A 15535-nucleotide genomic window follows, 5' to 3' on the forward strand; every position below is an offset into this window, starting at 1 on the left:
CAATCACATATCAATTATTATTTGTTTTAAACTGAGGAATACCACCATGAATAACAAGTTTATTATCCTGTCCTGGGCTGAGTAGGTTTTAATCCTGGGAGGCACTGCGGAGGCATGACAGCGGCTCGTTATGATGAGCTCTTTCTGGGTTGGAATTCCAGAAACTGTCCTTTCCTGGCAACAGAGAAGTCATTCTCCTGCAGCAAGATGGGCTCACTTTGTCCTGTTCAGGGGCTGAGGAGTTAAGCATGCCCAGGAGCTTCCTCTGAGACTGAATTTTTGAGCAGCTAGGATTCTGGAGCATGGGGACCAGCCTTAAGATCAGATGTAGCCCATCTGACCTCAGGGACTGCTCTGACGGAGAGCTACAGCAGCAAAGCAAAGCTAACCTAATTAGCTAGCACAGGCTGATGGGGCTTTACCACCTGTTCAGGTGTCCTGTTGAGAGGAGGATGCTGCGAGGCCAAGATGCTCAGATCAGCCTGTCATTGTCACTCCTGCCAAGTGTAATTCATTATTGGTCAAGTTTAATTCCTCTGACAGTACATTTTGAAACAGGTGTGTTCTGAAGCCTTCCTGACATAGGGAGACCAGCTGTGTAGGATGTCTCTGTGTACATCTGACTTGCATTTGAGGCATCCCCAGGATTTAAAAAGCAAACCATCAGCCCTCTTGATTCATCACAATCACCATCTAAAAAGTGAATACATCATCTGCCTTGTCTTCCTTCCCTCTGCACTTCCTGCCAACTTCAATGGACAGGGATCAGCAAGGATGCTCCTTGGTCTCCCTTACCTCTTGTTCTCTTGAGGACAGAAGGGAACTCAGTCTGGTTAAGCTCTGCCTTGCCTTTGTAGCTTCTCTCTTTCCCTTCGTCTTTATGCACCTAATGCATGAAGCAATGACCAGTTCACAAGACTTTGATAAATACATACTGAACTCAGCAGTGTGTGATAGCTGCTATAAATCAGCTCCTGTGTTAGGTGCTGTCCATGTATTAGCTCATTTAGTCTTGATGATTATTTGCAAGAAAGGTCCCTTTATCCCAGTGTACAGACAGAAGTTTCTATTCAGAGAGCATAATCACTTGTCCGAGTCACACGTTATTCATATAGTTACACCTGCACCAGAGGATCAGTTTTGCTTGCACTTCACTATGTTTAACATCATGGCCTTTTTATCTCTCCAAACATCCTCACCTACAATGTCTGTGTAAGCAATAATGAGAGGAGGTTTAAACTAAAAGGCTTCATTTTTAATAGTGGAAATTGGGGTATGTACCAAGGGTGGGAGTTGGAGAGGAGGGAGGCAGGAAACCTTTCCCCCACCACTGTGTGATTCCTCAAGGAGTTGCCACGCAGTAACTGGGCAGGGGGAACGCTCCAGCCCTCTAACTGTAGGCTGACTCATCCCTCAGCTTTTTTTTTTTTTAAATCTCCTCTTTCAAGTTTTATTGCTGGTTTGCTCTGCCTTGCCTTAGACCCCAGAGGCCTGCCTGTGTCCCCCATCTAGGACAGGATTTTGGGAGTCCTACCCTGGTGTCCTCCTCATCTAGGAAAGGTGTGCCTTCAGGCCCCACCCTCACGCTGGGTGACCCTCCCTTGGTGCAGACCTGACCTGCACATCTGCTCACTCCATCCCTCTGTCCGTGACTTTCTAGGTGGTGTACTTCACAGCCACGTTTCCGTACGTGGTGCTCGTGATCCTCCTCATCCGCGGAGTCACTCTGCCTGGAGCTGGAGCTGGGATCTGGTACTTCATCACACCCAAGTGGGAGAAACTCACGGATGCCACGGTGGGCTTGCTGTTCCATTCTGACGGGCCTGGTGGGGGGCGGCTCTCAGGGGTGGGTCATGCCTGGGCCGGCCGCTGTTGGGCAGAAGGAGTGTGACTTCTTGCCCAGCGCTTCACGGTTTCCTTTGTCGGGGCCTGGGTGCTCTTGGTTCACCATGCACTCGGGAAATCTTGAGTGAGAAGTAAGTACCTGAGAGTGCTGCTCCCTGGAATAATTGTACTGCAGCTGGAGCTGCAGCCAAGCCAAAAGTGAAGGATGAAATCCCTTTCACAGCTCTTGGCCACCCTCCTCCTCCTCCTTGCCTGTCACTAGTTACACAGAACCGGAAGTGGAGTTTCAATAATTGGGAAGTAACAGTACTTAGATATAGCACCAGTCATCTCATTTTAAAGGTCACAGATGAATTGGAATGCTTCTTGCACACCCGTACACACCCAGCACATGTGTGAACCTTGTCTGCAGATTCTGTATCTGCTGTATGTTACCTTGAAATCCCCAATCCAAAAAACTTCTAATGAGGGAGGTGATTTTTTGATGAGAATCAGATTTTCTCACCTTAAAGAAAAGTGATATTCCAGGGTATTTAAGAACACGTAGGACAGAGTTTGGATGCAAACTACAATTTTCAGAAAATAGCACTTTACACAAAGTAAGTTTATTTTATTCTAGAGCACTAACGTTAGCCCAGGGTGGACAGTGAAGATCCATTGAATGGCCCCAGGTGTCTTCAGCGACCCAGACTCCTGCCTTTTTGTCCTACCATTGTCTGGGAATAGCTCCTAGATAGCTGCTGGGGCTCCAGCTATCATGTCAGCATTCCAGGTAACACAAAGATGTGAGAGTGGAGGTAGGGATAGTATTCTCCCTCTTTATTTCTAAGATTTATTTTGTTTCTTTGAAAGGTAGAATGAAAGAGAGAGAAGTAGAGATAGAAAAAGAAATCGTTCATCCACTACTTTACTCCCCAAATGGCTGCAATACCAGGAACTGGGGCAGGGCTTGGGCTATCTCTCATTGCCTTCCCAGATGCATTAACACAGAGCTGGATTGAAAGTGAAGTAGTCAGGACTGAAACCAGGGCTCCTATATGGGATGCTCGGGTTGCAGGTGGCAGCTTGATTTACTATGCCACATCACCTTCCACCATTTCTCTTATTTGTTTTTAAGCACAGGACTCTTGTAGGTGGGATTTGGGTTTCTTTCTTCCTTTTTAAAAAAGATTTATTTATTTTTATTGGAATGGCAGATAGCATATGATAGATATACAGAGAGGAGGAGCGACAGAGACAAAGATCTTTCATCCACTGATTTGCTCCCCAAGCGGCTGCAATGGCCGGAGCTGAGCCTACCTGAAGCCAGGAGCCAGGAGCTTCTTCTGGGTCTCCCACATGGGTACAGCGTCCCAAGGCTTTGGGCAGGGAGTTGGATGGGAAGTGGAATAGTCAGGACATGGACCGGTGCCCATATGGGATTCCAGAGCATGCAAGGTGAGGATTTAGCCCCTAGGCTATCACATAGGGCTCTGGGTTGTTTTTTTCAAAATTTATTTTGGAAAAGCAGAGATAAAGAGGAGAGAGAGAAAGAGAGAGTGAAATGTTGTCCTTTCTTCCCCTGGTTCACTCCCCAGATGGCTGCAGCAGCTGGGATTTGTCGAGGATGAAGCTGGGAGCTCAGTGCTTCCTCGGAGTCTCCCATGTGAATGTATCTTGCACTGCTTTTCCAGGTGTATTAGGAGGAGCTGGATTGAAAGTGGGACCAGCAGGACTCCAACCAGTACTATATGGAATTCTGGCATTGCAAGTAAAGGCTTAGCCTGCTACACCACTACACTACTTCCACCCTCTTTTGAAGAGGAGAAATGCCAGTTGTTACACAGTATATTTTCACACAGTCGATCAGAAATGAAATCATGGAGAAATGAAATCAGGAGAAAAGAAATGAAACCAGAAATGATCAGAAATGGAATCAGGAGAGCTTGCAGTTCTTTTGGAGGTGGAAGTGAAATGTGTGGCTGTCCTTAGTGTTGAGCCAGGCACAGACTCATTCTAGAAGCGTTTCTCTGCATATGCCAAGCATAATTCATTGGTTAAGAGGATGGGAAATCTACCATATAAACCATACAAGCCTATGACTCAGATTCTCGGTTACTTCCTAAGATTTTGCAAAGTCAGTCAAAAGGAGTCGCCCAAGAGAACCCAATGTGGTGTTGGTCAAGTTAAAGAAGGATGTGACATTGAAAAGTCTGCCCTGCTGTAGTGTCAAGGTTGCTTGGCTTTTATAATTTCAGTTTTTGATAGTAGTTTTTGGATCTCTAGGAATGTCAGCTAAAAATGCTTTCTATTTTATTTCCATGAATCTATTTCTCTGTTGCACATATTTCTTTAGACTAAGTCAGCTTGTTTGGGTTTACATATGAGGAAGTATAAGCAAGAAATGTGAATATAGTCGAGCAAGTTCCTCACCTGTGATGAGAGGGGATTAAGGAATCTTCCAGCTGATGTTCTGCATGTTCAGTACAAGTCTGATTTCTGTGGGCGTCCAAAGTCATCTTGCCCATGACTGTGAAGATAGCAAGCTTTGGGCAGGCGACACTCCCCTGCCCTAGGACCAGTCTCCTATGGTGACCTTGACTCTCTCTCTTCCCAGGTGTGGAAAGATGCTGCCACGCAGATTTTCTTCTCTTTATCTGCTGCCTGGGGAGGTCTGATCACTCTTTCTTCTTACAACAAGTTCCATAACAACTGTTACAGGTATGTAAAGGCACCTCTAGGACACAGATGTCACTGGTGAGCAGAAATGCCATCAGAGGACAGAACCGTGAATTGAATCATCAGACGCCTGAGGCCACATCTGTGCTTTGGAAGAAAACAAAGGGTTTGCCCTGGGCCAGGAGCTATCACCTGTTAAGGCCTGAGCACTAGCTTCTGGCTCCCACCATATACTACTGGTTCAGGGCTGTTTCCAGGAGGGACGTGAGATTCTCTGGAGATCACTGTGCAGCAAGCTGAGTCCTCTCAAGGTCACTTGTAAGCTACCTACTCCTTGGATGTTGTTGCATGGCAGTTACCAGTGAAGTGTGGTCATCTACTCACTTGACACATATTATCTGCAGTCAGCCTGTAGGAACGGCAGAGTAGGACAAGGAATATCTTGCGTTTGAGCATGACTTCGCTATTTCCTCAAATGCAGACATCAGTAAGGTACATCATTGTTTTGGGTCTCTGTTTTCTCATCTGTAACATGCAGATTAGGGTATTTTGTGAGAGTTAGGAGATGAAATATGCAAAGTCTCCAGAGAAATACTTTGTTCATTTATTACTCAACAATGGCAGATCTGCTTGTTATTGCTATTAAGATAAGTGAGATACTTTGTGAACAGAGGGCAAATCAGAGTGCTTCAAAACTTGTTCCTGTCCTTAATCCCTTAGAATCTTGGTGAGGAAGTGTCCAAAGGCTGGCTTCACACTACCTGTTACACTGACAAGGCCCAATAATCTTCATGAACACAAACATATTCACCTTGAAATAAGGCTATGAGATAAAGATCAGGCCAGCTAACACAGCAGCAAGGCCATGGAGACCTCTGGCACCCAAGCTCACCTAGAACTAAGCCCTGCACAGTGCCTATCTGAGATTAAGGCCTGGTGCTGAGAGCTATTGTGGGTTCTGCTTACATTTGAGCAAGAGTTGTCCTTTGGCTTCAATACTTCTAGTCACCTGGAACCTAGAGGCATTCAACCTAGTGACTATCTTCAGGGCTACTATAGCTCATACATGACAGGCCATGCAAACAGTAATCCCTACAATCTAATATGGTGAACTGAGGGCCATGCTTGCGTTGATAATGGGACCATAGTAGCCACACAAGAATCGTTTTATTCACTCAGTATTGTAAGAACATTGAGGGCCACAATCCCAAACATTTGCAGCTGAGGAAGAGATTTCAGCTGGCTATGACCTGAAATGTCTGGGATGGCCTCAAGGGGAGGGCTAGACTGGGCCATATTTCAGCTGTCAGAGCAGCCAGAGTTGAGAATGAGTGTGGCAGGTGGGTGTGGAGGAAGTGGGTAGAAGAGTGGAGCAGAAGATGTGTGCACACAAGTCTCAGTGGAAATGGGATCACTGATAGCAGATATGAAAGACTTTTTGTATCATTTTTGGTGGCTGCCTTCAGAAGCACACAGACTGGGTGCCTTCAGTAATGAAAAGGGGAGGCTGCGACCTTACCTTTGAATCCTGAATGATTGTACAGGGCAGGCTGGAACACAAACTTTCGGACCATAGTGGGTAAGAGGAGACCTGTTTCTATGGTGTATAGTGCCAGAGTTGGACTCAGTGACCCTGAATCAGCACATTTAGGAAAGCTAATTTTGAGTCTTTTGGTACTTTTTGAAAGCCCAGGGAAGCCTGCAGCTAGAACTTCTTGTTTCTCCCCATGGGTGAACATGTGTTAAGAGATAGAAATATACATCCATATACATGCATGTATGTGGGCACCCACATGGGTGTCAGTGCAGCTAATGGCAAACCTTGGTCTCTTTTTTTCAGGGACACTCTGATTGTAACCTGCACCAACAGTGCCACGAGCATTTTTGCTGGCTTCGTCATCTTCTCCGTTATTGGCTTCATGGCCAACGAGCGCAAAGTGAACATTGAGAATGTGGCAGACCAAGGTATGGGGCAGTTGTCAGCCTGCTGTTGTGAGCTGGTTCAGACTCGTCTTCTAAATTCCTAATTTATGCCACACTGGAAATTCACTCTTGAATAGGATAGGGGATGTGGAGTCCTGACACCCCTTTACAGAGGGAACCCAGACAAGCTCAAGTAGGAAGCTCACAGCAGTATTAGAGCTGGCCATCTCTAGACAGAGGGGCTCTTTAAAGTTCCTTTTACTTCTTCCTTCTTCCGTTCATCTCTTCTTGTTTCTCTGAATCCAGCTTTATCCCAAGTAGGTCTATACCTGTTATCCATGTTACGTATGATTAGAGGATCTATTAGGCAGACCATTGCCCTTGAAGCCGGTATGGGCACAGCAAGCTGGGTGTGACAGGCCTCACAGAAGACCTTGTAGAAACTAAGCACTAACACTTAATTAGCACCGATTTCAGTAGAGCTTTTTTCTTACAAAGCACTTTCTTGATTGTTAGGTCAAATGTGCGCAGGGTCTTCTGCTTACTTGGCAATGCTGACCTGCAGTTTTATCTCTAGTGGGTAGAAAGTTTGGAGGTTGGCAGAAGGGGGCGGGAAGGAATATGGAATAATAAATGTTCACTTTCTACTCAGAGATCCTTGTAATACTAGCATTTTGTTTAAAAGGGCTTTTGTTTTCATCTTATTTAATGCTCATCTTTGGAACAACATTTGAGGGTGTGTACTGCACTCTTGGTTTCCACTCAGCTTGAGTCTATGGACAGCTTGGGTGTCTGTGGGTTTTGGTAAATAAGAGCCTGCACTGTGACCATGGCTTATCTTTATGATCTCTTTCTCCAGCCTGAGTGTGTGTCAGCTTAGCCAGATTCTGTGGGACATGACTGAGGGGCCCTTGGATCCACAAGTGCACCTGGGAGGGACTTGTCTGGTGTTTATCTTTCCTTAAGGAGCTTAGAATATGGCTCACATGTAAGTGTGTGAGGGAACTGAGCCCCCCCCCAAAGGTCACCTCTTAGTGGGCTGCTGATCTCCTCAGGGATAATTGATTACTGCTACAGCTTGTGCTGTTGGGATCCCAAAAGAGTTAAAGAGCCAGCAGGTTCCAGAGATATAATTATCTCTCTCGCTGGAGAAAGCGTGAACCCCTGAGGGATGTTTGGTTCTGCAGTGGTGCATCCTATTACTGGGGGCCCAGAGCTGAGCGACAATGTTTCTCACTGGCTGAGAATTCTCAGCTCCTTGGGAGGCAGCAAAGGAAAAAGAGCAAAAAGACTTTGTCCCTGGGGGTGTCCAAGCCATGCCAGCTCTCCCGGAACTTCATTCCTCCCAGGTCAGTGGCTGAAGCACACAGGTTCTGCCCTAGTATCCCCCAGAATGGAGGCATTTGCTTTTTTTTGTGTGTGTGACATTCCTGAATGCGTTGGCGATAAGTGGCCAAGCAGCCAGGAACAGGGACCCCTGAAGAGCAGGTGAAATAGATGAAGCTCAGAACCCCAGGAAGGCGCCTTTGGGAAGATGGTGTTAAAATGTAAACTGAAATTTGTTTGTGGAAAGCAGTCACCTGTGGTTCTCTCTGAAGCTGCTTTATTCCGTGGTTTTTTTTTTTCTCTTGCTCTGATTTAGCAGAAGGGAATTTCTCACAGGTTCTAACTGCTTAGGTGAATCTTGACCCTGGCACAGGGACGCTGTCCTCTTTCCCAATAGAGGAGGAAGCCTGACCCAGGAGATCTTGTAGGAACCTGGAGAAAGCTATTCCTGTTTCTCTGGACTCACATATATTCTTTTTTAAAAAATTATTGTTTATTTTTTATACTTGAAAGAGGTGTGTGCTGTTTGCATATGTGTATACACACCCACACCCCTTTCATCTGATGGTTCGCTCCTCAGTTGCTCACAGCAGCAGGGGCTGAGCCAGGCCAACGCCAGGAAATGGGAACCTCATTTTGGGTCTCCCATGCGAGTGTGGGTACTGGGGTTCAAGTTCCTAAGCCATCCTCTGCTACCTCCCAGGCTAGGGAAACAGGAAGCTGGACTAGAAGCAGAGTAACACTGATTCAAACTGACAGTCTGAAATGGGATGAAGGTTATAGCAGCTCTGGTTTAACCTGCTGTGCCACAATGCCCACCCCTTGTGGCTGTTCTTATATATGCTTCAGAGCCTTACTCTTTTCTGTCAAATGGCGGGTCATTCTCTCTTTAGAATATAGGATCAAGATCTAGGGTAGAGTTCGTATTCCCACCCTGGCCCCGCACCATTTCCTCTTCCTCACAGCTCACGAAATTCGTGCCAGTCCAGCTGTCCACCAATCAGATGTAACCTGGCATTTCACCTGAGAATCCTACCCTCAATCTCTCAGCCCCATCCCCAGCTCCGCCCACTTACCAATTATTCTTAGGCAATCACCTGTGACAGTCTCAGGCACCAATCCCCTGGGGCCTGCCCTCAGTTCCTTTCAATCCCTGCCCCATACCTTGCAGGCTCCCCAGTGGCTAAAAGGCCCCCAGGTGCAGCTCTGTCTGTCTCTCTCACTCTTCTGCTCTTCTGCTTCCGGCCTCCCCCTCCCCCCTTCTCCTCACCTCCACACAACCACCCACCACCACCGGGTCCCTGTCCTGTTGGAATAAACCATCTAAAATACCTCGTTGCGTCTGGTGTTTTCAGCTCATGGTAAAGAACCAGGCTGCGAGAATTAGCTGCGTATAATAACATGTAACTAGAACTCTAACTGTTTTAAATAACTAACAGGGTTGCTTTAGATCCCAGCCCCAACTCCTCCATTTAGTACATTAACTAAAAATTTTTTATTTGAAGGAAGAGATGTACACATAGAAAGAGAGACAGAAATTTTGAAATGGAGACAGAAATTATCCATCTGTTGGTTTACTTCCCTAATACTCAAAGCATCCAGGGCCGGGCCAGGGCCAAGCCAGAAGCTGAAAGTTCAAGCCAGGTTTCCCCTTTAGTCACAGGGGCCAACATCTTCTGTCCCTCAGAGCATACGTTATCAGGAATTTGGAATAAGATGTAGAGGAGGACTTGGACCCATATACTCTGGTATGACATGTGGGTATCCCAATTGGTATCTGCTATGTCAAATGCCCACCCCAGACATACAGTACATTTTTGATGATCCAATGTTGGTAGTTAAAGATTAATCTTTTTTTAATTGGAAAGTTAGATATATAGAGAAGAACAGAGACAGAGAAGAAGATTTCTGTACATTGATTCAATCCCCAAGCAGCTATAATGGCCAGAGCTGTGCCACTCTGAAGCCAGGAGCCTGAACACCCTTCTAGGTCTCCACATGGGTGCAGGGTTTCAAGACTTTGGGCCATCTAGCTCCCTGCTTTCCTAGGCCATAAGCAGGGAGCTGGATGGTAAGTGGGGCCACCAGGATTATAACCGGTGACCATTTGGGATCTTGGCACTTTTAAGGTGAAGATTTTAGCCACTAGGCTACCATGCTAGGTCCTTAAAAATTGATCTTTAGTCAAAGAGAGGTTTTTTTTGGACAATGTTTACATAGTTAATTAGGGTAAAAAGGTTCAAGGGCTACAGGAAAGTGGGTAAGACTAGTATTTTTTCCATATTGTTTCCTTCATGTTTAAAGGGGGGGGGGTATTAAGGGAGAAGGCCCACCCAGTTTCCCACCCTCCCTAGGTCCCGGATGTAGAGTGTACTCTGAGGTTGTTGCTCAAATGGTTTTGATAGTTCAACTGTTATGAATCGCTGCCAATCTTGCCACTCCAAGCACTATGAGGTCCTTGAAGAATACACTGATTGACATAGTCCATCATAGCTGAGATGGTTGGTTGACCTGTTCTGTCTTCCAAAGAGAGTTTTTATAGTTAACAATCTATAACAATTCTATGCAGTTAACCATTCCCTTCTAGGGAAACATTTCTGTTGGAATTATCATCCCAACTCTTATCCATATGAGAGTTTTTAGGGGCCATTGGTGGGATTGGAAGCGAGGTCACTTGTTTTCAGTTTTCATAGCAGACTTGCGGAGGGTGAGGTGTTCTCAGGGATCCACTACAGAAATGCAGCTTCCAGTGGACTTGACCTTCAGTACCACTTCCCAGGCACCTGTATTGTGCCTATAGAGAGCACTGAGTCATTTTCAGAACTCAGCTTGAATCCCTACAAAGCCGTTTTTGTAAAAAATATTATACTTCAGAGTTCTATTTCAGTTTTAGATTGTGAGATAGTAATATGAAATAATCCATCTACATCTCCCCTCCTTTCTCTTTGTACAAAGCTATGGTGATTAAAACAGGATGGTACTAGTGTAAAAACCAGTACTTTGATCAGTAGAACAGAATGGAGGACCCAGAAATCAATCTGTTTATTTACAGTCAACTGATTTTAGACAAAGGTACCAAGAACATACATTGGAGAAAGCATGGTCTCATCAATAAATAATTCCAGCAAAACAGGTTGTAAATATGTGTAATAATGAAATTAGATCTTTACCTCTCACCATATGCAAAAATCAACTCTAAATAGATGAAAAACCTAAATTTAAGACTAGAAATCATAGAACTGCCAGAAGACAGCATAGGGAAAAGGCTTGAAGACATTGGTATAGGTGATGACTTCTTGGAAAAGATGCTTTGCTAATGGCAGGTAAAAGTGAGTTAGACCAGGGTATGTTAACACAAATGTGCACGTTTTATTTAGAGCTCCAATATGCAGGTTCATAACTCAGTGATCCAGGCCACTAGGAAGTGCTACCTTGGTTCCCTTGACCATTAAAGTTACAGACACCCAAGAATAATAGACATTTTCCTTCAAGGCTCACCTCCCTCCTACCTTCCTCCAACCACCTGTCACCTGGCTCTCAACTATTCATCCCCAAAACGGAAGAATTCCAGTGCTGTATCCTCAGAGAACTCCCATTTGTGATAGGTATCTTAGCAGAGTGGCCACCCCATCTGTGATGTGGGGCCTGCACTGATGCAAGCCCTGCGGGGTGTTCAGTGGTACTCCAGTAGAGAGGCAGACCTCACTGTGGGCATGCTGAGGGACCTGTCCAAGGTGCTGAACAGGCAGAGTGCTGTTGACCTCTCAGGGAAGTGGTGCCTGTTACATCCAGGTGTGGTTCTACGCCCCTCACTTGTACTGGCATATTTAATTCTCATTGTAGGAAAGTAGGTACTATCATTATCCCATTGTAAGGATAAGGAAACTAAGGTTTACCAGAGAGAATGAGTGACTTATTTGTGGTTCCACAGCTAGTGGGAAACAACCTCAGGAGGGAATGGGGCCTGCATTCCAGCTGCAGACTGTGCTGCTTCTCAGTGGGAGAGAAGAGAGCCAGGAGTTGGCCTCCGTCAGACAGCCATCTATGCTTTTTAATATTCAAATATGTTATTCATTGATGATTCGTTTCCCTGGCCGCCTTGGCTGAGGCACAGTCAGCTGTAATGTAATGTCACCAGGGTGCTTTAGAGAGTGTGTCCTACTTTAAGAATGGGGAAAGTGTTGAAGTACAAATTAACTAACCAGAAAAATTTCCATGTGATTACTTGTCACCAGGGCACTTTAAGGAGGTGGCTGAAATTGAAGCAGGGAAGATATTTTGAAATTATTTTCCTTCTCTAAAAATGCAAAAAAAAAAAAAGCCTGGAGTATTGATTGCAGTTAATGTAAGCTGCTGAAGTTCTCTGATATTAGGCATGCCAGACCTTTTGTTGGCTTTATTGGCCCCACTCTGGCCAGAGCACTGAATTGGCTTCTGTGTTGTTCTGCATTGGAGACCCATCTGAACCGTAGTTTAGCACAGACTTTGCCTTTTATGGCTCACACAGGGAACTTTCAGAGGTTGTCCACACTCTGTTCAATAAATGTGAAAGCGGAGCCATCTTAGGTATTCAGGATGCTATCTTCTAAATACCCCAAGGCCCTAGATAATAGGAACTAAGAGCCTGATATGTTTTTTTAAGTGCTGTTATGCTTGAGCTATGAAAGCCCAGGTGCTGAGATTTCTGGTTTCTGCACATGCACCAGCTGTGGATTACTCCTGCCTGCATTCACTTGTCTCTGCCCGTTATCATTTAGTTTTCTACTTACAAGAAAATTCACAACTACCGTGTCTTTAGCCATTTTTAGTCACAGTAATCTTCCCAGTGAGGCCATTAGGCAGGTTGGAATGGCTGACAGAGCTTCATCATAGCAGACCTCTGGAGCTCCGAAGTTCCCACTAAGAAAACATGTGGTGTACTTTAGGAGAACCCGAATCAGACCTCTAACTTCCATACCCACTCAAGTAACAGCTGTGAGTGCTGATGATGTGTGAGGCACAGAACTGTTTTTTTCATCCACGTTTTCTCCTGTCTTCCTTATAACCAGAGAACAAGTTGTGGTGTTATCGCCATTGCACAGATGGGCAGCATTGAGGCTTATAGAGGTTAAACAGCTCATCTAGGGTTACACAGTTGGTAGGTAATGAAGTCTGGATTGGGCTGGATCTGTTTTACTCTAATGGATTAAACTCTTTTAACACCACACTATGCTTTCCTCTTTCTTCCTCAGCTGATTATCAGAGTTATTAGGCAGTCTTATGATTACCTAGGGCAAGATCCAAAAAGTGTTTAATAGATTTTTCTTTAATGTGACTGGCTTCTCCTGGAGAACTGAATACAGGAAACATGATTAAGAAGGGGGAGGAATAGTGCCATTCTGACCTTGTTCTATGGAGCAGAGGTTCCCAACCTCCACACTATTGACTTTCTGATCATACTTTGCTCCTGAGAGGCTGTCCTGGGCAATGTGGGATGTTTGGTGGTGGCCCTGGGTTCTACTCACTAAATACCAGCAACTATCTGATTCTATCCTCCTCTGCCTTGTGCAAATCACAGTGTCTCCAGGCAGGTCCAACTCTCCCTGGGGACCGGAGTTAACTCTGGTTGAGAATCACTGCTCCTCCAACATAAAAATGGGGCTGCTCATGGTATTGGCACAGGATGAGTTGAGTTGGCACAGAGTCGGCTTCCACACAAGTTTTCCACACAAGTTTTGAACCTTTCATCTGATTTCTTCCAGGTGTAGACCTGATTCTTCTGGTTTTTCCCTTCACAGAACTTAAGATCTGATTGGGGAAATGGGTGGGGATAGGTAACAAACAATGGAAGCAACACAAAATATGTGATAGCTCAGTGAAGTGCAGGCTCAGTGGGCCCTGTGAAAGGCCTTGAGCTGAGCTTGCCTGTAATCACATTTCTCGTTTCTTCCAGGGCCAGGCATTGCATTTGTGGTTTACCCAGAGGCCTTAACCAGGCTGCCCCTCTCTCCATTCTGGGCCATCATCTTTTTCCTGATGCTCCTCACTCTTGGACTTGATACTATGGTGAGTCCCTCCCCCACCAATCCCTATCCGAGGCTTCTTCTGAAGACTTCCTACCTTGAGTCTTGGGTCCAGCTTGAGCTTAGAGCTAACCGAACTTTTCCCCAGAGTGGTAGAGGAATGATGAGTGCCACTGCTAGGGATAGGGACAGTCTTGTGTTTCTGGGTGCCTGTGAGGTGGTGCAGAGGGGCCATGCTCTGTCTTCCTTTTGTTTGTTCTTTGTGCCATGGTTTGGTACTTTCTGCCTTGATGTCATTTTTTTTTTTTTCCTGCAGAACAAAATCTTTGGGGCTGAATAAGGGAGAATAATATAAAGTCAATTTTAGGGAAATTGCTGTGGAGACAGACTACTACAAATCATGTTGACAGGTGCTCAGAATTTAGTTGTTGGGTGTAAAGAAAGGTTTTTCTGAAGTAGATCAAATGTGAGGTAAAGTGGAAGGGAGGAATTTATATGTCATGAATACAAAAATAAAGCTTAAAACGTCTTAGTAGAAGGCTGTGAGTGCAGTCTCTGGAGACTGGAAACACAGTTTCTCACGCTCACAGCCTGCTTGGGTTGGACACCAGGGAAAGCTGGGTGGCTCCATTACAGCAATGCAAAGTCATATGCTAATAGAGCTCCCTCCAATGGTGCATGCAAAGGGCTTCGTGGGACCTTCAGGGTGGGATCCTTTGATTCAGCTGTCCATTTCCTGACCCCATTTCAGTTTGCCACCATTGAGACCATAGTGACCTCCATCTCAGATGAGTTCCCCAAGTACCTGCGCACACACAAGCCGGTCTTTACTCTGGGCTGTTGCATTTGTTTCTTCATCATGGGATTTCCAATGATCACACAGGTAAGCTACCTTTAGGTGTAAGTGTAAGTGGGGACAGGTAGGTAGGAGGTTATGACTGTCCTTTACCCTCAGCCCTCAGACTTCATAATGTACACAAATCATTGCTGTTTCCATGTGAATGGCACCAGTTCATTAGAGATTTTGACCACAGGGAAATTGGTAAACTTGGCTGTGAGACAATGCTTCTAGCATCTTCATAATTGAGATGTTATCTTCTTGAGCCAACAAGACAGCTGTGTCCTACTTTAAGAATTTGGAAAATGTTAAAGTGCAAATTAACTGACCAGAAAATTTTCAGCTGATAATTTGTTACTTAGGAGTCTGTGGCCACTTGAATGCTTTCTAATCCTAAGTGATTTGGAAAACTGAGTATTCACTCATTTAATATGTATGTGTGGCTTTCTTGATGACCTTGAGCAAGCAACTACTTGTTTTCTCTGTGACCTTGGGCTAGTCACCACTGTAAGATGAAGGATTGGAAAGTGTTATCCTCTAAGCCTCATCTCTTATGCAGGGACTTAAAAAATGTGGTAGAAATACCTGGGGGGATGCATGAGAAATGCCCAGAAATCACCTAAAGATTTTATAAAGGTCAGTTAAATGCAAACTCATGGATGGGAAATGACCATCAATTCTTTAGAGTGAAATGAAGCAATCTGATGTTGACTTTTGCCTTTGAAGAGTAAGATGTTAAATCGCTTTTTTGGTGCTTGTCCTATTGATTAGTTCAGAGTCAGGCAAAGGCTGCTTTGCTTCCATGGTGAGGACCAGGTTTCGGTTACTGTTGTTGACAGCACGGAAGACCCTTTGACTTCTTGTTAACATGGGGAAAGATCAGCTGATTTATTATTGCTCCTGTTTAAAAAGATATTTAGTTGATATATAAAGCAGATTCATG

At 45.1% G+C, this 15535-nt stretch overlaps 1 protein-coding gene across 1 annotated transcript in view; it reads left to right on the forward strand.

Moving 5' to 3' along the window:
• The window catches only part of SLC6A5 (solute carrier family 6 member 5), a 53710-nt gene that overhangs the window by 21407 nt on the left and 16768 nt on the right, over positions 1-15535 (forward strand). Inside the window, exons 8-12 of the mRNA XM_040980277.1 lie at positions 1661-1795; positions 4442-4545; positions 6344-6468; positions 13685-13797; positions 14506-14637. Coding sequence (XP_040836211.1) covers positions 1661-1795; positions 4442-4545; positions 6344-6468; positions 13685-13797; positions 14506-14637 — 609 coding nt within the window. The remainder of the gene's footprint in view (positions 1-1660; positions 1796-4441; positions 4546-6343; positions 6469-13684; positions 13798-14505; positions 14638-15535) is intronic.

This window comes from Ochotona curzoniae, unplaced genomic scaffold, assembly GCF_017591425.1.
Source record: "Ochotona curzoniae isolate NIBS_2020 unplaced genomic scaffold, NIBS_Ocur_1.0 contig_3432, whole genome shotgun sequence".
Taxonomy (NCBI): Eukaryota; Metazoa; Chordata; class Mammalia; order Lagomorpha; family Ochotonidae; genus Ochotona; species Ochotona curzoniae.